Source organism: Polypterus senegalus, chromosome 3, assembly GCF_016835505.1.
Source record: "Polypterus senegalus isolate Bchr_013 chromosome 3, ASM1683550v1, whole genome shotgun sequence".
Lineage (NCBI taxonomy): Eukaryota > Metazoa > Chordata > Cladistia > Polypteriformes > Polypteridae > Polypterus > Polypterus senegalus.
Genome location: NC_053156.1, coordinates 161,409,367 through 161,434,743, shown reverse-complemented (window position 1 = coordinate 161,434,743; position 25,377 = coordinate 161,409,367). Strand labels below are relative to the sequence as shown.

Genomic DNA, 25,377 nt, shown 5'->3' with positions numbered 1-25,377 from the left:
GTGTTTACCTGGTAAAGAGAAGTGTTGCAAATATTATTGAGATCTGCCTTCAAGTTGACAGGGACAGTTGAGTGTTGGCAGCCCATCTAACCTGCATGTCTTTGGACTGTGAAAGGAATCCCATGGAAGAACCCACAGGGAAAACGTGCAAACTCCACACAGGACACAGACCTTAGTATATTAAATGCATAAGTGCAATCACTGAGCCGCCTTGCCACTTGTTCTAGAAGATGCTATTTCAATTTATTTCTTCATTTATTTGTTTGTGAAAATACTTTTCATTAATAAATTGTTTTTCTTATTGACCTGGTCCAGTATCTGTGGGTTAGAGTACCTGAGGCTGATTGCCAATTCCAAAGAATCTGTCTTATAACTGTGGTTTCCTTTAAGTTTAATTTATCGGGAGAAGAAGTTGGGCGTACTGGGTATTTTTGTTTTGGCTAAGGGGACGTTGGAAGAAAACAGATTGAGAAGCACTGATCTAGACAGCCAATGAAGTTAAGTACCTGTTGCTTGATGCTGGGTTTCCAGCTCCTATTATTTTGGTCGCCAGTTATTCGGCAATAATATTTAAACCCATGCATTCACAATCGCACTGCCTCTAGGCTAAACTTTTCAAATCAAAAATAAATTAAAAAGGACAAAACGATCAATAGGAAAGCAGCAATAAGTGATAAAAAAGAGAAACTCTATACTTTATTTAATTACACTGACACGTCTTTGGCTTAGCTCTACAGATCCCTATCATACCATTTGAGGACATAAGTATTTATATATTTACTTTGAAAATTGCTAAATAGATGAAATACCTCCTTCCTCAGAGCTATTATCAAACTCCTGCTTCTGTTGCAGTTCATATGCCTGAGTACTTAGCGTCGCTGTCGCGAACGTGTGACGTTGGCGTCGAGGTCTGCCCAGTGACACGGCCCGCCATATTGGTTGTCTCCTCCTCTTCCACCATCTCGCATAGAAACACCGATCCAGACCATGCAGTAAACCGGGCGTTTGTGCTGCACTGACACCTTTTATACTCGCCGTGTGCCGCAGAATACTCACCATGGAGGCGGTAAAAGCTTTTAACAGCGAGGTCTGTATCTGTACATTTTGTTAGAACCTAGGAGAAAAGCCTAGGAATCGTTAGGAGCGGATTATTTAAAGCAGAGGAATAGTCAATAGTAAAGCTGAGGCAAGGAGAAGAAGGAGGATGTGAACGGGGTGACTGGGCCTCATTCTCTTTCTCTCGGTAGCAACCCGAGATAAACGAACTTGCTGGAGTCCTTGATATGCTTTAAGAGGTTTGATTCATTTTCTTCGCCTCTCATTAGCATTATAAGCGCGAGGTCACAGTAAGCTCCCTAAAGAAATTAGCGAAAGTATAAAGTTTGCGGGAAATGGAAGCGAGACGAGGGGGTGGACGGTTGGTGGCGATAGTATGCACTACCCGGTTGGACACATTGTATTGCTTAAAGCAGCTCAGAAATGGACCTCGGCAGGGTTTACAGCAAGCACTTTGTCTTTAGTGGCCGCATCCGCGCGCGTTTCTAGTGCGGGGTAAAAGAATGCGCATCTTGCGGATAAACAGCATCACCTAACCAGCGCCATGAAAGCAGCGCATTGGTAGTGCCATCCACGCCAATTGGTGCAGCTCCGTTATTTTTTTTTACTTTAATGCATACTGTAATCTTTTCACATTCTATGCATTAGAAAAATATACACGTAAAAACGTTGCTATTACGTCTAAAGTCCGCCTTAGATCTGCTAATTTCAAATTGTAAAGGATCAGTATAAGAATGTGAACTAGTGGGTGAGATCCGTATTAGGCCGTATCGATATCTGCGATGTTGTCAGAGCAACTGAGTGTTTGAGGGGCTCAAAGCAGCTGAAAACTTTGTTTACAAGAGCCGCGTAATCAACTTGCGTCCGATCTAAATGTATTACTGCACTTAATATTAAAGCAACGGGAGATTTATTGATACTACAGTTTTTTAACTTGCTTTTGGGGAGTGGTGGGCGTTTTTGCAACAATATCGTATAGTGGTGAATAATAAATAGTCGATTGATGAGTTTTGTTTGCTTTTAGTTTGAGATTGCAAATGTCGCGTTAGAGAATAGCATATTTACATTTACTACTCCGAGCTCGTTCAACGATCAGAATGCTGAGTGAAGTTACTTCTTAATGTAAATAAAAGCGTGCTGCAAAAATGTATAGTCCCAGTCTGAAACGCACAGCAGATTACCATTTTAAAAAGCGAATACATGGACTTTTTCTCTATCTGGTGGAGGTTATTGTCTATTAGACTTTGGATAGCGAAATTCTTAATGGATTATCAGTCAAATGAGCATTGATTTGTTCATTGGCTGAACCGTTCATCACCCATTTGAAAGAGTGTATTACATTATGAAGGTGTACGTAGTTCATGTAAAGTAGTTAATAAAAAGATTGAGTATACAGTGTTAAATATCCAGAGACAATGGGCATCGATTATATTGCCACCGATCAGAGGTAGCATGTAACTTTTCTGTAGGATTATTTTTTTCAACCCTAAGATATTGATATTTTGAAGCTCCTAATTCCTAAACATGCTATATACAGTCGCCAATGAGTGAAACAGTCTTATGAGGGATTGCAATTTATTTTTGAAATGTGGGCTGTGGCCATCCTTAAATTTAACACATGGGTGAATCTGTGTGGGGAATGTGTCAAAAACCCACAGTTTAAAAAAGCACTTTAAAATATAAGGCATTTTCTAATGTCATAGCTTATTCTTTTTGATGTTTACAGTAGTATATAACATTTTAAGTAAATCACTATCCTCCAATCTTTCAGATAATTCCACTGTATTAACTTTAAATGAATAATTGTTTTATTTTGTATGTATTGATTTCTATTCATATTTAGACAGAAAACCTGATTTGCTATGGAAAAATTGCATCAGTAGAGTAATACAAAACAATTTACAGCATGTAAAGTAAAATATCCTAAGAAAAATTTGCATTTAAATTTTTTTCTTCCATACTATACTGTTTTTCCTGTCAGTGTATCATTTTCTGTAACTGTAAGACAGTTGAGTAGTCATAAGTGTGTAAATATGAATGTAGTTAATTTAAGAAATTTGATATATTTGGAATATAGTTACATTTTCATAGGTTTGGTGGTACAGTAGTGCACCATGATTAGCACTGCCAGTTTACAGATCCAGCGTTGAAAATCTAGCACCTGATTGTCTGCTTGGAGATTGCATGTTCTTTTTGGTTCCTACATTCTTAGAGACCTGCAGGTTTAGTTAAATGGTCCTGGTGCAAGTGTGAGTATGCGCTAGGGGACCCTGGCTCAGCTCTTGTCCCCGCTCCTCAGAATTGGAGTAAGTGAGTTTGAGAATGATTGTCTGTTATTAGTTTGCCTATGAACATAACACATTTTCTTTGAGATAATTGTCATTATAGTCCTTGCCAAAACCAAAGGACATTTCTAAAAGACCATAAGATAAAATAAAGGTGAATAGTGCTAACGCAGGGAAAGAGATCCTACATAGTCCTTATTTTTCTGATGAAATATCCCTTTTTTCAGAGTTTGGTGGCTGGCCACTTTGACCATGTGTATATCCACCACGACTTCCTTAAAAGTTATCCTTGAGCATTCTTTCTTATTTGTTTGTATGTATCACTGGATTTATTTTTCAGCTTCAGTTTAAATGCATTCAGACCTAAATTAACATTTTAAAGAAATGGAGATTGTGTCTCAATGAAGCCACAAATTGGCAGCGGTTAGTCCTTGAAATAAAAAGGAGCAAATCTGAATACAAATTCACAAAACAATCCAAGTCAAATTTTGATTTTTTTGTTTTATTTTAGCACAAATATGCTTCAGCTTGTTTTTAGTCTTCACATTAACATAGTTTACTTGAGTTTCGTCTAGTGTTTAGTTGAAACAAAGGACAGTGGGTTCTGCATACTTGACTCTTTCTGCACAATTATGCAGCTCCACTGAATAGCCGCAGCTACATGATCCACACAAGCAACTGCAGCAGGTAAGCTTCCATGCAGAGCATGTGAGTTTAACAAAATATACACAATAAAAAATATATTAATTCATAGGTAACAAATTATCCACAATTTTAAAAAGGTAATTTAAAAACATTGTTGAATATTCTGACAGCAACTATGAATGATTGCTTAGAAGTAAGTATGTGCATGAAATTTGTGCATTAAAAGTTAGAATTTATAGGATTTACTTACAGTCATGGCTGAAATTATCAGCACCCCTGGAATTTTCCCAGAAAATGCACCATTTATCCCAGAAAATTATTGCAATTTCAAATGTTTTGGTATACACATTTATTTCCTTTTTGTACATTATAACAACACACAAAAACAGAGAAAAAAAGCCAAATCTGGCATCATTTCACACAGAACTCAAAAACCGGGCTGGACAAAATTATTGGCACCCTCGACTTAATATTTGGTTGCACGCCCTTTGGAAAAAATAACTGAAATCAAGTGCTTCCTATAACCATCAACAAGCTTTTTACACCTCTCAACTGGAATTTCCGACCAGTTGCACTCTTCTTTTGCAAACTGCTTAAGGTCTCTCAGATTTGAAGGGCGCCTTCTCCCAACAGCAATTTTAAGATCTCTCCATAAGTGTTCAATCGGATTGAGATCCGGACTCATTGCTGACCACTTCAGAACTCTCCAGCGCTTTGTCTTCAACCATTTCTGGGTGCTTTTAGAGGTATGTTTGGGGTCATTGTCCTGCTGGAACACCCATGACCTCTGACGCAGACCCAGCTTTTTGACACTGGACCCTACATTGCGCCCCAATATCTTTTGGTAGTCTTCAGATTTCATGATGCCTTGCACACAGTCAAGGCATCCAGTGCAAGAGGCAGCAAAACATCCCAAAACATCTTAGAACCTCCACCATGTTTGACTGTAAGTACTGTGTTCTTTTCTTTGTAGGCCTCATTCCATTTTCTCTAAACAGTAGAATGATGAGCTTTACCATAAAGCTCTACCTTGGTCTCATCTGTCCACAAGATGTTCGCTCAAAAAGATTTTGGCTTCCTCAAGTACATTTTGGCAAACTCCAGTCTGGCTTTTTTATGTTTCTGTGTCAGTAATGGGGTCCTCTTGGCTCTCCTGCCATAGCGTTTAATTTTGTTCAGATGTCGACAGATAGTTCGAGCTGACACTGTTGCATCCTGAGTCTGCAGAACAGCTTGGATATGTTTTGAAGTTGATTGGGGCTGTTTATCCACCATTCGCACTATCCTTCGTTGCAGTCTTTTATCAATTTTTTGCTTCCGTCCACGTCCAGGGAGATTAGCTACAGTGCCATGTGTTGTGATCTGCTTGATTATGTTGCGCACAGTAGACAAAGGAACATGAAGATCTCTGGAGATGGACTTGTAGCCTTGAGATTGTTGATATTTTTACACAATTTCTGTTCTCAAGTCCTCAGACAATTCTCTGCTCTTCTTTCTGTTCTCCATGCTTAGTGTGGCGCACTCAGACACACAACAGAAAGGTTGAGTCAACTTTTCTCCATTTTAACTGGCTTCAGGTGTGATTGCTATTTTGCCAGCAGCCATTTCTTGCCACAGGTGAGTTCAAACAAGCATCATATGCTTGAAATAAAATGATTTACCCACAATTTTGAAAAGGTGCCAATAATTTTGTCTGGCCCATTTTTGGAGTTCTGTGTGACTTTTTTCTCTGTTTTTTTTTTCATTTTTTTCTGTTTTTTTTGTTCCAATGCACCTAAAGGAAATAAACCTGTGTATATCAAAACATTTGTAATTGCAACAATTTTCTGGGAGAAATGGTGCATTTTCTGGAAAAATTCCAGGGGTGCCGATAATTTCGTCCATGATTGTAATTTGTGCGGTATACTTCCAATCCCACACTGAATTTCAAATCCTGTTTGTGATTATAGGTCAAATCCTACTTTTCCTAGTGGCTTGGCTTTTCTTGATGGTCATTGGAAAACAATTTTAGAGAAAAATGTATTGTTGATTTGGAACAGGTACTTAATAGGAATAATCTGAATTTTATGTATAAATATAATTTCACACTGTGCTTCATTGTGTAAAATGATAGCTTCAATCAGATTTTGCTTTACATATTTTTCCTGTAATCTTGTACTGTTACAAAGTTTTGGAGGGTTTAGATCATAATCAGTATAAAAATTGAAATGGGCATAGTGCACAGTTTACCAGAGAGCAGAACAAAAAATTTCTACTGATTAGAACCAGCATAAACCCCAAATAAACTTAGTACGTGGAAAATGATGGAAAGTCCAAAAGTATGTCATACTGCAAATCTAAACTTGTAGTGTGCACTATGCTCATTATGCAATGGTAGCAAACGAACTGAAATAAACACTCAGAAATAAACCCTTCAGTGATCAAAGTAAATACCCACAATTGAAGCTTTATTTTCCTTTCGTATGTTCACTTTTTGGGGGATGGAGGATGCAGTACCATAGTAGTATGATTAATTTGTTTTTTGAAATTTATTAATGTGACTTTTTACTTTGAAAGCCATAGCCAGGCAATAAAGTTCTGGCACTGAGTTGTGATTTACTTTGTTATTACAGTGAGCAAAGATGTTGACAGGCTGAACACTTACAATGAAGAAACACAGCCACTCATTGGCACAGCAACTGGTATGCAGTCGAGCATACTGACCACATCTTACTTATGCTTTGCCTAACTTTCCTTCATCCGCTTCACAGCTCATTTTCCACATAGCATGCAACCCCATCTTTTCTATGCAGACACCTCCTCTTCTTCACTTGCCATCAGTCCCATTTATCTCCATGATAAGTTCTCAACACTGAGCCAAAAAAGGAAATGGTGGATTGGCATAGCCTACTCGGTACAATATTATTATTGATAAATAATCGAAGACTAATCAGCTAATTTTCTTTTTTGTATCATGTCACCAAATTTCCATCAAATCACTTAAAAGCTTTTTTGGGATTTTTCCATATTATGTGCTCTCTTTTTTCTCTGCAGGACACTTGTTCTGCTCGAGGCATTCTTTTTCATAACCCTTTTTTCTGTGCAGTCACTTCTCTGAAAAGAGGACTAGGTGCATTGGAATAGTCCGCTTGTTACAGCATTATTATTGAAATAAAATAATATGGGTTGGCTAACTTTCTTTTTCTTTTTTCCATAAAATCACCAAATTTTCAATCAAATTGCCTATAGGTTTTTTGTGTCCATTTATATTTTTACCTATTTGATTTTATGTCATTGAATAAGAGGTAAATTAAATAAGTTTCATGTTAACATATAAAAATCCAGTAAACAAAAGAAACAAAATGTCAATTATTTTCTAACCTGCTTTGTCCTGATCAGGGTCACATCGTGTTGGTAGGGTTTTGGGGGTTAGGCGCTAGAGCCTGTCCCAGCTAGTATAGGATGCAAGGCCGCAACAAAGCCTAAACAGGGTGCCAGTCTATCGCAGGCTGAACATCTACACACCAAACACACATACTAGGGTCAGATTAACATTGTCAATCCACCTAACCTACACGTCTTTGGAATATGGGAGGACCACCCATGTAGACATGTAGAACATACATACTTCATGCAGGAGGGACCTAGAACCCAGGTCTCCTTACTGTGAGGCAGCAGTGCTGCCCACAAACAAAATATATTTTTGAAATGATATCTAATATTATTCAAGTCCATCAACAAGCTTGATTTTACAGTGCTAATTAGAGTTAAAAAGCATACATCACTCAATCAAATCAAAATTGTATAGACCTATAGAAAGCAGCAGTAGAAAAGGTATCTGAAAAGAGGTCAGTTAGTACAACTGGTCATCCCTGTCAATAGCAAGAAATCAGTGGAATTATGAACATTTCAGTCTTGTGATTTTGACCTTCAAGAAAGTTTGGAACAGATTTTCTTCCCTGTTACATCATTATACTCATGTACAGAACATGTAAGAAATAGCAGTGAATTCAAAATATGTCTCCTGAATGTCCGTGTATGTGTGTTTGGAATTAGCTTGTTGGGTTGCTTTGTTACATTCCTTAGCTGGCAAGTGGTATATTGTGTATTAACCTCAACTTGTTTCAGTAGTGTTGCTTTGTGCCCTGGTTCAGTTTGTTTCATTATGATAATTCTACTTCGTTTGTCCATTTAATTTCGCTTTAGTAAAAGCATTATGATTTCTTGAAGTATGCCACTAACAAACCGATACAATGCTAAAATATGGTGTCCATGTCCCACAGTGCAGTGCTGTGTGAAGTATTGCTCATTCCCTATAGTATAGTAGACACTGTTTTGAAAGTGTCATCTGTAAACAGTAGTGGAGAACAGTGGAAATAGCAGCAGATGTTTACCCAAAAAATGCATCATTTTTACTCATGGCCAAATACCAAATGTTCCATTTCTTTGCTGTTTCAGGTCATATATTTTCGGTGTCCGAAAATTTAAGAGAGTCCATAGTTTCCCACCTTCATTTTTGTGACCCTAGGTTCGTCACCTCAACTTTGTTCTGAACAGTTAGGTAGCCTTGGATGAAGGGCAGTTATACCAAAATAATAAGTCAGTGTTTTAAAAGTTAAATGTAATTTTAGTTAAATCATCTTTAACTTTGTTTAGTGCTTTTTTAATTTTTTTTATGCAAATCCAGCATCCTGTGATAAAATCCATGCCCAGTTGTCTGTGGATTTGCACAGTTTTCTCCATGTCTACTTGAGTTTTCTTCTTTGTACTCGTTTTTCTTTTCAGCATTGCTAAATTAATGCAGTTTTGGTCAATAGGAGATATGATATAGCCCAGAGTGAATGTGAATGATTATCTGCAATGGAGTAGTGCAAGATACAGGACTGGTTCCACCATGCACCCAACATTTCCAGGATAGGCTCAGGCAACTGCACAACTCTGAGCTTGATTAAGCTTGTTTAAGACTGTTAGGTTTTTCTAGGCCTTGTAGCTTTACAGCATACTTGATTAGTGTCACCACTTAACAACTCCAGGTGTAATATGTTCGATTTCTAACCTTATTACTGATTTTCTGTATTTTCACCTTTCATCCAGTATACTTAAAATGTATAATGTAGGCTAATATGTTACTCGAAATCTTCTCTGTTGTGGGTGGGTGTGTAGATCTGTGATAAATTTACATCCAGTAAAGAGCTGGTTCATTCCTTGAACCAGATGTTGCTCGAATAGTCTCCAACTCCATGCATAACTGTAATAGAAAAAGTACTTGCAGAAAATACATTGTAGGTTACCTTTAGGTTATGATAATACTGCCAGTTTTTATGAAAATCTTCTTAGACCATACCCTCGGGTAGCTGATATTTATTAAAAACACGTTCTTAAAGATGATTCCAAGTAATATTATTCCTTTGACTTTTGGTTCATCATTTAAATTAAACTTGTAATGTCAGGACTATCATATCTGAGTCACTTCAAGCACTTGATTACAGTTTTGGATTAACATTTTCCTACTTTCTTGGTATTGCTTGGATTTTTCATTTTTTCGTGAAAGAGACGTTTTGCATTAAGTAGACAAACATGGGTTCTCATAGTAAGTTCCTGAACGGCCATTGTGATTGTAGATTTTTACACCAACAAATATCTTGAAATAGAAGAAATTTTGTTTGCTGATTCCAAATTGGACCTTATGTAAATATAGATACATGCTTAAGTAGCCTCTGTGATGAATGTGTGCTCTCATCAGGACTGGTTCTTGCCTTATGCTCAGTGCAGTTAGGTTAAGCCCTATTGACTCACCTGTTACATTTAGGAGTTCGAGAATGTTATTGTATATACAAATTAGGGCATTAATATCAATGACATATGAACTTTTTTTATCCTAATATTATTCAGAATATTCATTTGCAGCATTTCATTTGCAAAAGCTCTTAAAAGCTACATTTGTAAGAAGAATTTTTAAGGTAGGTTTGTTAACAAGTCTGTTTGTCAGAGTAAATAACGATTATGTAAATGAACTGGGAACAAGAATGTTTCCGATGTGGTTGGCATGGTGCTGCATTGGTAGGACTGCTACCTTGCCACAAATTCATGGGATTGGAGTTTGCTTGTTCCTCCTTATGTCCGTGTGGGTTTCTTCCGGGTGCTCTCGTTTCCTCCCACAGGCCAAAGACAAACAGATTAGGTGAATTATCATTGCTGTATTGGCCCTTGATAGAGTGGTGCCTTGTCTAGGTGGTGTTCATGCATTGTGACTGCTGGAATAATCTCTATCCCTAACGTGATGTGCAGATTAGGAAAATAGATGGATAGTTGTTTTTGTCAATCAAAATTTTAATTAACCACATCTATGAAATAGTGTAATTAGACCAATAATATTGTATGCAGTTATTACTACTGTATTTAGAAGTATCAGGTGGAATAAATGCAGTAATTGATTTAGGAAATGGTTTGTAAATAATAACCAAGAGGGCTTGAAAAAAATGTATAATGTATCAAACATAATGACAAAACTTGTTTTGCATGGTTTCAATTTTAAAACATTTTTTTTTAATATACATAAACAAATAAACACAAGTAAGTGCTTATAGATGAGAGCAAAATGAATCTTGTGAATTTTTGGTTTTTATATATTTGTTATCTTGACTTTTTAGTTGAACCATGCAAGGTTATCTTTTCTTCAGAAAGGTCTTTCATCCTCTTTTATAGCAATATGTCCATAGAACTGCATTCAGACTGTTGCTCACACTGTGTTGTTGCAGTTTATAACTGATACCACATCTCATCTCATTTTCATCTCATCTGCAGCTTTTTTTCTCTTATTTGCAATAGCATGGGGAAGGTTGTTCTGGTGCAGAGTGTGGAAAGGGTGATTAAAATGTATAGCGGCTTAGATAGATAGATAGATGCTTTATTAATCCCAATAATCCAGCAGCAGTATACTGATACAAAGAAACAATATTAAATTAAATAGTAATAAAAATGAAAAAAATTAAAATAAAATTAATGTTAGCATTTACTCCCCCGGGTGGAATTGAAGAGTCGCCTAGTGTGGGGGAGGAACGATCTCTTTAGTCTATCAGTGGAGCAAGACAGTGACAAAAGTCTGTCACTGAAGCTACTCCTTTGTCTGGAGATGACACTGTTAAGTGGCTTATTTAGACTTGAAGAAATTGAGGGCAGTTGGTAATATCTCTGACCCAAAATGAGCTATCGAAGGTGGAATCAGTTACTGGAGTGTGCAGGCAGGCAGTGCAAGAGACAGATGAAAGTGTGTTGGGCCACATGGAATGAACTATGGAAGATGGGACTGCATTGGAGGGCCAGGCTACAGAATAAAGTATAGGGATCAATATTCCTTATTTTTCACCTCAAAAAAAAAAACTTTAAACTCCCCCAGAAAATTTCAGTGTTTTTTTTTTTTGTGTGTGTGTTTTCCAACTACAAAATCACTTGCGTTACTGCATATATCTTTGAATAAATAATTGAAATTGAGTGCACTTATTGTTAGGAATAATGCTTCAGCAAAGTAATGTGATGGTGTGACAGCTGTTCGACTGATGTTTTGAGTTAGTCACATTTGCATATTCATGAAACAGCAAAATAACTTTTCGTAAAGTTGCGTCCTATCCATTATTTCAGAATGTCTGTGGTAAAGGAACTTTTGTTGTCTTGAGGGCATCTCGCATAGGGGATTAGACATCCACTACTAATTATGTTTGTGACCTTATGAAAAATAAGCTCTTTAAATGGACTGACTTTAACTACATTCATTTTGCATCCATTGATGAAACTGAAATTACAGAATGTATCTCTGTCTCTCTTGTACTATTCTAATTTGTACTGTATGTATTTTCTTTCATTTCGTCATGTTTTACTTATACTGAGGGATACTCTGTTGCCTTAAAAAAATAAACAACGACTGCCTCATATTTACCATTTGGCAGTATATTTTTAGTAATTGTTTCTAAGCAGACTCTTTGTAAGGTTGAGTTGCTCGTAAATCATTAGATATTTGTCAACACTAGGCAGATATTCATGAAGCTTAGCTCATGATACTGTATTTAAATGAAAGTATGAGGCAGGTTGATGTAATGACCAGTTTCAAAAATCAACTTGTAAATTTTATTTTGGAATGAACCTGGTATGTAAAACATCTTTTTGTGACGCAATTGTAAACATGGTACAAGTCTCGGAACTACTTGGTTTGAAATGTGATGACTAATTTCTTTTCAGGGCTATATAGTTCATATTTAGTCGTGTTTGCATAAAATGCAAAGGCGTCAATTGTTGCTGTAATGTCTTTTCGAATGAAACAAGTTGGTACGTAATAGACTTCTTCAAGAAAATGTGTCCATCAGACAGATTTTCACACAAATATCTCGAAATAAAAGTGCTTTACACATTTTTAAAAGTTTTAAAAACTCCCATTTTAAAAAGCCACCCTGAATTTTTAAAGTCATCAGTCTTAAAACCAAAACTGTGAATGAACTTAATTACTGGTTAATTTACTATTCTACATTTACAGCGAGAAATTCTTTTCAAATTGTATATTTCCTTTTTCACACGTCTTAATAGTTAGTCCTAAAAACATAACAGATCCCCAGTGCAATTAACTAAAACCTCTGCAACACCAAATAATTTCTTTTAGCTATTAAATAATCTTTGTTTCAAAACAAAATCATGTATCCATTCTAATACATGTAATTACATTCTGTTATCACTTTAATTTTTTGAATAATGTCTCATTGTTACAAAAATAATTAATAAACAAAAATGTGACAGCTGTTGGTAAAATAAATGATTGGTATAGTATCTCCATGCATTAAGGGACTCATTTTTCTGAACCTTGATCACAGTCCATTATAATAGTTAAAAACAATTATAGCTGACTGGTCAAGTCACTACCCTCTCGGAGTAGGAATAGAAGATGTATAATTTAGAGATGCTCCATTCAATCGGTCACTGATTTAAATCTGCTGATTTTCACTAAAAATTAGTTGATTGGTGTTTAGTAGATTGGCTGATCACAAAAACGTATCTTTTTAGCCACTGCTTTTCAAGGCTTTACAGTAATTTAGCTGCAGTGTCCCTTTATGCGAGGTTTTATGGTAATTTAGCCAGCTCATGATGGTTTTTTTTTTTCTTCAGTGAATTTCCTGTAGTGTAAACAAAGCAGGTCAAGGTTTATTTTAAAAGAGAGTGAGTTAGTTTTTGGATCAGTTCCATTGTGCCAATAGATCTTTCATCTCTGCACATCTGGACATGCAAATCAGGGCTGTGGACTCGGTAGATAAATCCTTTGACTCGACTCCTTAGTTTCCAGTACTTCTGACTCTGACTCCTCTGTATTTAATATACTAATGTATTTTCCTTGTTGATTAAAGGAAGGCAACATACACGTCATTTAACCACAGAATTACTAGCTAGGAAGCTGACTCTCTACAGTATTGGCCAGTTTAAACAAAAGACAAAAAAGTGAAAACAATGTTTTATTTATTGTTTTTATCAAGTGGCTATAAAGTAGTAGCATGCACAGAAATCAGGTACAGGAACTTTACCAGTTCAAAAATATAAACCACATTCTTTGGTAGTTTTAAAACAAAAACAAAGCTTAACTACATGAAGAAAAAACAAAAGCTGGAAAACCTAAAACAGTTTATATATTAAACGTGGAATATAGTTATAGAGTAGAATAGCTGTTAAATGTAATCCAAATTTAACTCAATGTAGTGTTCTAAGAAATTGCTTCTGCCAGATCCTCTTTCATAGAAGCTCTTAAATCTGACTTGATTATTTTTAGAGCTGAAAATAGTCTTTCAACACTGACGGGTGGGTGGCACTGCTGTTACAGTTCTAGCCACATCACCAATAATCTCTGGATCAACAAGGATGGCTTCTTCTACAGTCAGTTTCTTCAGCATCTTTTAATCCTTGTAAAAAAACTCCTGCTGGAATCTCTTTATTTGGACATTTACTGGTCGTTAATCTTTCACGCATAGGCGATGCCGCTTTGCTTTTGAAACTTCCATTTTGTCCAAGTAGGAATCGGTCTAATTCTTCCTTTTGAAGAGGATGATCCTGAATTACCAGTGCTTATAGCTTCATCCAGTGGTGGTGTTTCAGGTATTAGTAATCCCTTCATGCAAACTGCTACATCATAGTGTTCCTTTTTTCCATTAGCAGTCTGGTCACTGTTCAACAAAATTCAGTTCATTGGATCAACATAAATAGCAGCTAACAAGATTTGATTATCCAGTAAGAGAATCTCTCTTTTTTTCATTAAACATACAATGCCATCAGCTATTAATCCTCCACTTTTGTTCATGCAATATATCAAGCTCTTCCATTCCAAGAAAAATTTACCGGGTGTTAAATCTTCATATTGCGACCTATTGGTGACAGTAAAGGGGTAAGAAAGTAGACTTTCCAGTTCTTTTACTTGTGCTTACTGGCTTTCAGTTAATACAACATTTTCATTGTCCAGTTCAAGAAAGTCTTTTAGTTCAAGCAAGCACCTTACCATCAAGTAAGTGCTTCCCTAGCATGTTTTGATCCAAAATGGCTCCTTTTCCTATGCGTCTTTTCAAAGTGGCATCTGTTTTAGGGGCTCTGGCTGCAACAGTTACTTGCCTCAATTTGCCAATTTGTGTAGCTGCATGACATTCTTTCAATCTATCTCTTGTTGCAAGTTGCAGATTGTGAACAGCACAATGCATGTGTTGAATAATAGTAAGCTTGGATGCTTCTTCAGCAATGTTATGTAAAATTTCACTATTCTCTTCGGTTTCACTTTCTCCAATACTTGCAGAATTGTCTTCCTCTGATATCTGTTTGTCACTTTCTTCATCTACTTTATTCATTTTCTCAATTGTGCTTAACATATTAGAAGCATTATCTGTCACAATACATAGAATCTGTTCCTTTTTAATTTCAAAATCTTCTAGAACACCCTCCACTAACTTCTGAAGATAGTCAGTGGCGTGATGTGCCTGGGTGTCCTTTACTGCCAATGTCTGCGTTATTGTTTTATTATTTTCATCAATAAATCTAACATTAATAGCAAAATAATGGACTCTGTGTGCATGCATCCATTTTAATGAAGACAAAATGTCCCTTCAGACCTTTTCGTAGTTCTTCCTTTTTACATTTGGCCTCTTCAATTATAAGTTTCCTTATACTTTCACTTTCCAGAGAAATACCAGATTCTTTAGCCATTTCTCCATTTAGGCCTAAAAAGGGTGGCTGTGAAAAGAAGGCTAGGGGTACACTATTCTTTACTACCATTTCAATAATGTGGTTTTTGAATTTTTCTGGTGTCACTGTTATGGTTACTTTGTTAAATATAAAGAATTGTCTTAGTTGTGATTGGTCTCCAGTAGATTTCTGAACATTTTTTATCCCAGAAGTAGATGGGAATAAAAACACTTTAGGATGGAAACGCTATAAGTCTCTTTTCAAATTTGATGCTCTTGTAGGTGCATTTTTTTTCAGACCCACTGAAATTTTTGCATCACATTGTTTTTCACCATCATCATCTCTTAGAATACATTGGCACACGTAATGGTTCCCATCATTTCATAATGTAAAGTGCTCATAAACGGGAGACTTAGTTGTGTTTGTTGACAGTCTTTTTGCAATTGTGAATGGGATGCCACTTTCACTAAAATATAAGATATGTTATATCAACTAGCATATACTTTGATTTAAATACAAACATACATACAACACAACACTATACACACAAATAAGCTGTAGCCCAGCACTAAACCTAGACACAATTTGCCGTATACAAGAAAACATGCACAGACATGTACCATACACACAACACAGGGCCCTACGTTTTACTCACAAACATATACACAATCTGTACTATACACAAAAATTCATACATTCCTGCACTATACACACAAACATACTCATAGCCCTGCAGTTTTATCCAGAAACTTGCACACAGCCTTCCATCATACACACAAAGCAGCAGCCATGCAGTTTTAATCAGAAACATGTACACAGCCTTCTCTCATACACACAATTAGCCATGCAGTTTTAAAATAAACATGTACACAGACTTGCAGTTGAATCCAAGAAGTTTTTGCTCCAAGTTTTCCCATGTGTGCTGATCTTCTGCTGAAGACAGGGCAGTGGGAGGCTCCAGGGTGGCCACTTAACTAACTTTCTAGTACTTGGGTGGTGTGCAAAGTTATGCTAAAATTTAGCCCTGGGTGAGAGCATATGTGGAGAGTGCAGACACAATCCCTGAGTACACATCAGACCATAGCACACACCTACACTATTACACTTGTTTATACTCAAATGAACTTGTTAAACAAATTATATCTGAAATAAAATGAAAACATTTTTTGTAATATACCATAATCCAGATTACAATCTGTGAATATCAGGTTATATAATAGTTCATCTGAGAAGTACTTAATTGTGATTATTGTTTGTGAAATGGGACATTTGAACTTGCTATATTTTTTTTTTCATTACAATTTAAATTTATTAGGAGTCAGAGTCGGTACATTTTTGCCCACTCCAACCCCGACTCCAAGTAGCAAAATTGTCTCCAACTCCATAGCCCTGGTACAAATTTTCCCCATTTTCTTCTTTGCATAACTGTTCTGTCAGTTTGCTTGGGGACCATGAGGGAATGGACTTTTGAAGTCCAGAGACAAATTAGCTGGATTAATTGTTTTTATTTCTGATTTCTTTTCATCAATCGGTCTGTTCTAACAGCTTTGTTAACTGCACATCTCTGTGCCTCTGCCTTCCATTAGCCTTAGCCTGCAGCTTTGTCACATTTTCTCTACTTACCATGTACATAGGTTGATGGTGTGCAGAACAGTATAATAAATCTCACTTACACCCTTTTTAAAATAAAATTGCGACACTTGAAATTATCTGTCACTGTACTCTGACTTTAAGTGTCCAGGAGGCCTTGAGTTCTTTTTGTTTTGAGTACATTAATTTTCTTTTACAAAGTAATTTGAATGTATATCCTTTGTGACTACATTCAAAATTTAAGGCTTCTTACTTAATAGAAAGTCCTTTCTATTGTATTTTGGGGTAATGGTATTAAGGATTGAGTATGTTAAGGAACTTATTTATACACTTGTAACTGATGTGGTCATGCAAAGAAACAGTGCATTGGAGATGATAGTTTCTCGCTCACTATGATGGGTCTGGTCAGCTCCAAGCTCCCTGTTCTGTCTGGGAGCCTCTTGAACCCGAATTGTCGATAGTCATGTACTGAGATGAGCCAGGCAAATGAGGACACACAAATCCAGCTTATGGGGCAGGTACAAAAGTACCAGTGCTTTTTTTTTTAAAAAAATGATGCAAAACAAAACATTAAATGGTGCAAATAGTTCAGTGTAAAAAATTCTTCAATGAATAATCTCAATAAAATAATCCATAAAATCGGAGCAAATCCAAAGAGGTTCATATCTATAATGAATATGTTCAGATGAAACGAAGTGGAAGTCCACAGCAGGTAAAAACTCTTTAAAAATGTGCAAGCCCTGGTGCCGCATCCTTAAAATAGACATCTCTTTCGATCAGTCAGCACTGAGAGATGGCTCCACTGAAAGGCATGGCCAGCCATTCAATCCAAGCTTGGGTCCCAGCTGGTCACAGGCAACCAGTAAGGCTCCTGTTCCGAGCGTCACCTTGCTCTGTGTATCTCCCACTGCATTTCCTCAGACTTGTACAGAAGCTTGCTGTGAGGATTTGAAATTGTTGATTAGTTAACAATTGTCTTGTTAGTTTACCAGCAAAATGTGTCATTTTACTTTTAATCCTGTTACGTATATTTAGTCGTGTCGTCCTGATAAACAACTTATTAACATTAAATACATTGGTGGCTTTTTTAAAGATTTGTACTATGCTTATTTTTATGGTAAGAAACAAGTACTGTATTATTAAAATGGTAATCCATATTTATAATTACATCTCAATAATTTGGAATGTCTAGCTGATACACGCAGAGGAAAGAATGTTCCTCTGTAAGGTGAGCCATGAACACTCTTCTTTTCTCAGTGGACCACGTACATGCCTTGCACAGTGCTTTGATCGCCGCCAGGTCAAGCTTGTTGTCGTACAAGCAACCGGCCACCTGCATGCTGATGCTAGCACTGAATAAACTCACGCCTTCTGGTGTCGGCGCGCAGCACCGGGGGGAAAAAAAAGAGACAAATATATGTGACATTTTGAAGAAATCATTGTATGACCTGAATAGTACCAATCAGAAAACATCATCACACTAATGCAATATTATTTGAAAACGAACAGATCGGTGTAAATTTGTTACTTGTAAAAGTTATTTTTTTTCATTTGTATTTTCTCAGTCTCGTTCGTCTCCCTCCCCTCCTGATCTGACCCTAACTAACTAGCTAACAGCGCCAGCATAAATTCTCAAGAGATGGTGGCATCACATCTCCAGGATGCTTTTGTTTCAGATTCTCATGCATCACGATGGTGCTGCCGTGAAAAGAAAGCTCCACTTTACATAATCTGCATTCAATTTTTTTTGCTTTTTTGGTGAAGTGCTCCCACACTTTAGAAAGTTTCTGTCTCATTTTTTTCCATCTTCTTCCCCCTACTCTATCCGACTCGCCATTGTAACCACATTTATTTTCTTCTACATTCTTCATCTCCTCAGACATTCTTCTCCGTTGGTTGGACTGTGTGCAGTCTTGACACAGTAACAAATGATACTGCCCCCATACGTTCATGTAGTGCATTGCAGTTACAAAAACCAATGTGGTTTTTTGTGACTGGAGCCTCTATTGAAGGTTCTGTTTATGACGCGTCAACAGATTGTTTGTAGTCAACGTCATCGATAATGTCGACTGATCGTTGCAGCCCTATAAACAGGTGTAGTGTACACCTGTATTTTTGGGACTATAATATTCACTGTATATCTGCCTAGTTTGCTAACCATGACTGCGCATGTTTTTTTTGTTTTTTTTTTTTATAAATTTGCTAACAACATTTTTCTGTGTACCTAGTTCATGACCTCAACAGCATGCATATGGTTGATTTAAGCAAAACTTACAAGTGGGACAGTTTCAGCATATCCAGCGAAGTCCAGGAAAAAAAAAGAGACAATCAGTAGTAGGCATACAGTTCGTTAGGTAATAACTTTTAGATTAAATTAAGGTAACATTCTTGTGATATATTCATTTCAGACTTTTTATAATCCTGAAGACCCTGTATTGAGCAATAACAATGCATAGACATCCTTAGTATTTTATAATCTTAAGTTGTTTCCCATACATTGTGGCCCTAGCCAGATTTGTTGGCAGTTTTGGTTGTAATTTAAAATATTGGGGAATTTTCTTTTTTGTAGAGTATACTTGTTTAGAGTCAAGCAATAACATTGCAAAAACAGAATTTTTAGTATGTAATAGTAAGTTAACATGAAGCAAATATAAGCATGACATATTTTCAGAAAGAAAACTTAAAATCATTCAACTGAGATTTGGCAGAATTGTTTTAAAGAGCAATGCACGGTACTCATCAAAAGTTTGGACACATCTTATTAAATTAGTTTTTTCATAATTGTTAAATTTTAGATCAATATGTCTTTATATAGGGTTGTCACAATACAAAAATTTCAGATTTCACTAAGAAAAGTATTGAAATTCAATACCATTGTCAATACTTAATATAGTACATAATGCATCTCAAGAAAATGTATTTATACAGTACATGATGCATGTCAAGAACATGGATTTGAATAAATTGCAGTTCTGTATTCAATAAAATCTTTCCATTGATGAAAATAGTCATTTTAGTCATTAAATGCAAATCTTTTGTAAAAAGTCTTGTCAACAGTTTTTTACATTGATGAACAGAAATGCTGCTACCGAGATAATACAATGAAATGTTACAAATGTCATTAGATGTTAATTAAATAAGTATTGCATAGTTTTGTAAATGTAATACACAAACATTTTAAAACAAATGAAAGTAAGTTGAACATCAGAACTGTGTTTGTAAACAATTGTTGAGAAAAGTAACTACTAACACATTTAAAGGTTTTGCATAAATGCAAACAGTGCACATTGCATTTTTGTGCAAATAAGCTATTATGTCTACTTCCATATTTTTTGCAAGAAGGACTAGCAATGTGAATGTGCTCTTCCGTGGTGCATGCTTTTGTTTTGGCTGCCAGTGAGCCCTGAGGTACTAAATCCATGCTCTGAAGCACAGCTGGAAACAGCAACGCACAAATAGTATTTTGTAGTTTGAGTGAGATAATTAATGTGCTATGACAGCACACTTTGCAGAGAGAGTTTAAAAATGAAGGTAGTGATGGACACCTAAGTGCTGTAGAGTGTTGCCTGTTAATGAACAGCTCAAAATAAAACTGACCTGCCTGTAAAACCAATTCCCCATTTAGCATAAAACCAACCGCAATTATGTAATTATGCCTTTTGTTTTTTATTTATAAATTTTATTTTATTTAATGATATCAATTTTATTGTAGGTCTTTTTTTCCTTATTTTACCATTGTCTTAATGTCATAGATGTGGTGTTTTTGACCACCATTCTTTCTTTTCTTGCAGCTGTACTCATTGAATGAATATAAACCACCTATTTCCAAAGCCAAAATGACTCAGATAACTAAAGCTGCAATTAAAGCTATAAAGGTAAGCAAGACAAAATTACCAAATTTTTTTTAGTGTGATCATTACAATTGTTCTTCATGATGGTAAGATTAAAAGTTTTTATAATTATTTTACTAACATATTTGGAATATCTCAACAAACTCAATAATGCAAAATTAGTAAATATGTACATTGTAGGTAGTTTTTAGCCTTCTAGACTATACTAGCCTAATTGACATTTGTTTTGGTTGTTTATATGAATCAGAAGTTCATCTTTTTAAGCAGTGGTTAATCACTCTTAAAATATTTGTTGCTTTAATAATATGATATGTTGTAGTAAGAGAGACTGTCACATTAATATTGCATTTAAGTAGCAAAATTACTGTATGGGGCTAATCAGAATCGTAAAGTTCAAGTTTCCTCCTAACCCCTCACTGGTCAGTTAATCCTATACTCTGGGTCAATTTTTCTATTATGTTTATTGTTGCAGAACCAAGAGTATGAGAGAGTCTGATTTCAGGCTAGTGTTATTTAGTGCACGATATTTCCAAGTTCACTCATCTGAAATGTCTTAATGTGTTTCTGTAACTCAGCTAAAGTTCAGTTTTGTTTCTTCCTGTCATTATGCATTCTATACATGACATATATTGTGTTTGCAGTATAATATAATTAAATATTTTACATGTTAATCTTTCTAAAATATTCCTAATAAAATAGCTAGTCTGTATTATTGCATGAGAATTGAATTAGTTCAAAATATATAGCTTTAATTATGCATTATTTGCAAACATAGAACAACACAAAGTGAAAGTAGATGTGTTTTCTTCACCTCTTTTTAGGAAATTTTTAAACTTTTAAATTAGGAGAAATATAAACACTTCATTTTAATGAACATCTTTTAAATTTGACTATCAGTTTTGTTTTTTTTAAATAGGGCAACAGTGAAGCATTGTTCTTGTAACTGTACATTCTTTTTTGAGCAGTAGTGGGTTTAAAATTTTAAATTTGGCAAGTTAGTATGTTTCAGAAATATTTATAAATGAATCAGATCACAATATGCATTTTTTTTAACAGAAACTCATTTTGTAGCAGTTTTTTTTTTTTTTTAATATATAATTGTATTGCATGGTCCATGCCGGTTGTATTTAAATAGAAGGATATGTAAGGTAGAGCACTTTCATATACTGTATATTAAAATAAATCCGCTAACACCCTTTAGTCAAAAGTTTAAACTGTGCTCCATGACAAGACAGAGATGACAGTTCTTTCTCACAATTAAAAGAATGCAAACATATCTTCCTCTTCAAAGAATGCGTGTCAGGAGTAGAGAACGTCAGAGAGAGAGAGAGAGAGAGAGAGCAGCTCGAGTAAAAAGCAAACAATCAAAAAATCAATACGTGCTTTTAAAATAAAAATAAAGCGGCATTTGCATTTTTTTAAAGGAGCGTCCATATCCTCTAGACAAACTGCCTCTGTGCAAACAGCCCCTCTGCTCACACCCCATCCGTCAGGCTCAGAGAGCGTGAGAGAGACAGAGAAAAGCAAACAATCAAGCCCCGCACGGGAAGCGTTTCGTATATCATTGAGGAGTTTTAGTTAATACGTAATACATGCTATATATATAATACAAAAAATCCATGATATATATTTATATATGCTTACATTTAAAATTCGCGATGGAGTTAAGCCGCGAAAGTCAAAGCGCGATATAGCGAGGGATCACTGTATCACATTCTAAATAAACATTGTAAACTTGCATTTTGGAGTAAAATTTGAACAATACATTATCGAAAGATAACTTCTAACTGAATTTTTTTTTATCCAAGATTTAGAAATTTGTCTTTCAATTTTGAAAGTATTTCACAGTATACATCATTTTAGAACAACTTGATTTTTTTTCCACTCTTAATTTTTACTCACAAAGGTTTTACATAACTTGGTAACATAGGATTTTCATTTTTCAGTTGAGTATTCTAATCTTTGTTTTTTGTAGTTTTTGTGCTCAGGGCCTCTGCCAGTTGTACAGTTAAGAGTAACAGTTAGTTATAATTACCGTGTTTGTTCTGTGGAGTAAGTGTGTAACTATTATGTCATTCTCCAGAGTGATGTATACAAATTTTGTTGAAATACTTTTAGCCAACATGCTTAGAGACTTTAGGTGGCTCTATAAAAATGGCAGCTCCATAATGGGATCTTCATTGAAGTTTGATTGGTACTTTAGATCTTTGTTAGGATGTCAGCTTTTATCACATTGATTAGAAGCAATTATCTGAAATGTTGAATGCATTTAAGTGTATTTTTATTCAGTGTATTCTTATTTGTTTAGCAGAAATGGAAAATATGAGAGATTTTACCAACAATCATAGAAAATTAAAGGTTTCATTTTTATGATACATAGTGGCATGCTGGGTACACCTTAAATTTCCTGGAAATGTTTCATAAGTACTTTGTGTGTTCTTTCTTTTTTTTTCTCCCTGAATTTTCTGTACGACAATAATAGAACAACAACCTGCAGACCATTGTGTGTATGTGTGTATAATCGCTCTTTCCCTTCCCTCAGCAGCTCTCCCAGCTCTCCAAAAGCAGTGAAAGTGAAGCAGGAGGAGGGGCGTGAGAGTAACATTGAGATAAGGGAGTCCTAACCACATTAGGTAGGAGATGGGCTGTTTCAAGGACAGATAAAGAGGAAGTTTGATATTGACTTACTCTTAACATCAAAATCCACTGCAAGAAAGTTAACTTCGTACTTGAAATTAAGTCACACTGAGCCCAAGATGATTCTCCCCTATATGTACAGGGCAGACTTAACAGTTTTAATATCAGTGTAGTTATTTTGGAATAAGCAAGATAATCCTGAAGTCTTGCCATCTAATTTAGCCGTTGGGTCAAGTATTTTAATTGTCAGTGTAGGTTGTGATTTGGGTAGAAAATATATTTAAATATTTGACTACTTTTTTCCAAATTAAAACATCATCTACTGGATCATTAACTGCTCAGTGAGATTGATAATGTTTATGATTGCATTCATCTTTGTTGTCTGTGGTAGTATATAGCTTTTCTTGATTTTACAAGTTGATGTAATCTTGCTTATTAAAATAAGAATTAGCATTCCATAGCAGTTATTTTTCCTTTGGTATAAAGTTTTTAACAGACATTTTTCCTCATGCTGTTTTGGTTTCTATTGGTCTAATAATGAGTCATTACCTAAAAAGAGACTCTGTATATAATGTTTGTGGTTTTGATTTAGATATTTGTAGCAACCCTGTGAGGTCTCATCTTGTAATTTTGCTTTCAATTGTTTAAAGAGCTTAGAATAGTGATGATTATTAAACCTGAAGTAATATTTTGTCCAATTTTTGCTTCTGATTTTTTTACTGCTGTCCCAATAATTTTGGCCTTCTTGTTTTCAGTTTCTTTTATTTAACATAGTTGTATTTTTTAATATATTTGATCCTTTCACTCTCTTCAGGAATAATAGAAAGCCTGTGTCTTGCAATTATATATGTGTGATTTAACGTTTATCATTTGCTCTATATTTTATAATTGGTGTTGAATCATCATCTTGTCAGTTTATTATAATGTATTTGTTTCAATGCAGTATTATGCATTGCAAGTGTAAATCAGGGCTGTGGTGGTACTACCTAACATATTGCATTTTATTATTTTTAAAAGGTGGGACTTAGTGACATTTTACACTGCTACTGTGGGAGTTGAAGCACAATTTATTGTGTACATACAATTTCATTGCATTTAGACTCTTTTATATTTTTGATGGCAACAGTCAATGACCCAGTATCCGAAGTGCATTTAAACACCAGCTAATATAGCAGTCTCCTGAGAGTGTCTTACCATCTCATGTCATTTTGGCCTTTTGTATTTATGGGTTTCACAGCTGACATAATATATGTACATTTTTATTTATTGTGTGGCAAGCTTATAGCTGACATAATATATAAATATACATTAAAAAAAACAGTAAGCAAGCTCATTTGAAGCAATAAGCACTTACTTATTCTTGCCCATGGTTATCCCAAGCTTTACAGTCTCACTCTTTTTTAGTTTGTCCCCTCTTTGACAAATAAACTACTCATTCTTCCTATCTTCTTTACTTCATTTAAAATGATTCCCACAAGATTTTTTCTAATTTGTCTGCTTTTACCCTTTCCTTTGATGGTTATTCCATCAATGCTAAAATAAAATACTACAAAAATGTTCTTCCCAGCACCAAACAGTGCATTTTTCTTATTATGTTGGTGTAATACAGATTAAATAGTGAATCAGAAATACTGTTTGTTGGTCTTTCTCATTTTTATTCGCTTACTACACTCATGAATGAAAAGTGTCATCTACAAAGACCACAAATGCATTACACCGTTTTGCAGAATAGGTAGTCTAGAGTTTTGAACAGGTTGCCTGTCTTTTCAGAAATTATGTATTCTGCATTTTAGGCTTTGGAAAACACCATATTTTTCAAGAAACTGTGTTCCATCAATACTGTTTTAGACTGCTATGTGATTTTTTTTTTTTCCCACATACTTAGCCTGTATGTGCAATTTCTGGATAGAATTCCTGATTAATTGCATGTGTTTAAAAGCAGAAGTAAATATCCTGGAAATATTCATCTTTAAATTGTGCAATTAAGAACTAGTAAGCTTCCAAGTAGTCTACAGTAATTCCCAGATCTAGCATAGAAAGGGTTAAGAGACTCCAATATGAAACAGCGACGTAAGTAAATCAGACCTGAGAAAGACTGGTAAGGATGCATCCAAGTCTGTAATTAGAATGGTTGTGTTTAG

General features: G+C 35.4%; 1 protein-coding gene across 6 annotated transcripts in view; it reads left to right on the top strand.

Annotated features, from left to right (window-relative positions):
* The first annotated feature begins 934 nt into the window (after window positions 1-934).
* Window positions 935-25,377, top strand: part of scaf8 (SR-related CTD-associated factor 8) — a 188,972-nt gene continuing 164,529 nt past the window's right edge. For all 6 annotated transcript variants that reach the window (XM_039748162.1, XM_039748163.1, XM_039748164.1 and 3 more), the window contains exons 1-2: window positions 935-1,087; window positions 20,540-20,623. In XM_039748162.1, coding sequence (XP_039604096.1) covers window positions 1,058-1,087; window positions 20,540-20,623 — 114 coding nt within the window. In that variant the 5' untranslated portion in view covers window positions 935-1,057. The remainder of the gene's footprint in view (window positions 1,088-20,539; window positions 20,624-25,377) is intronic.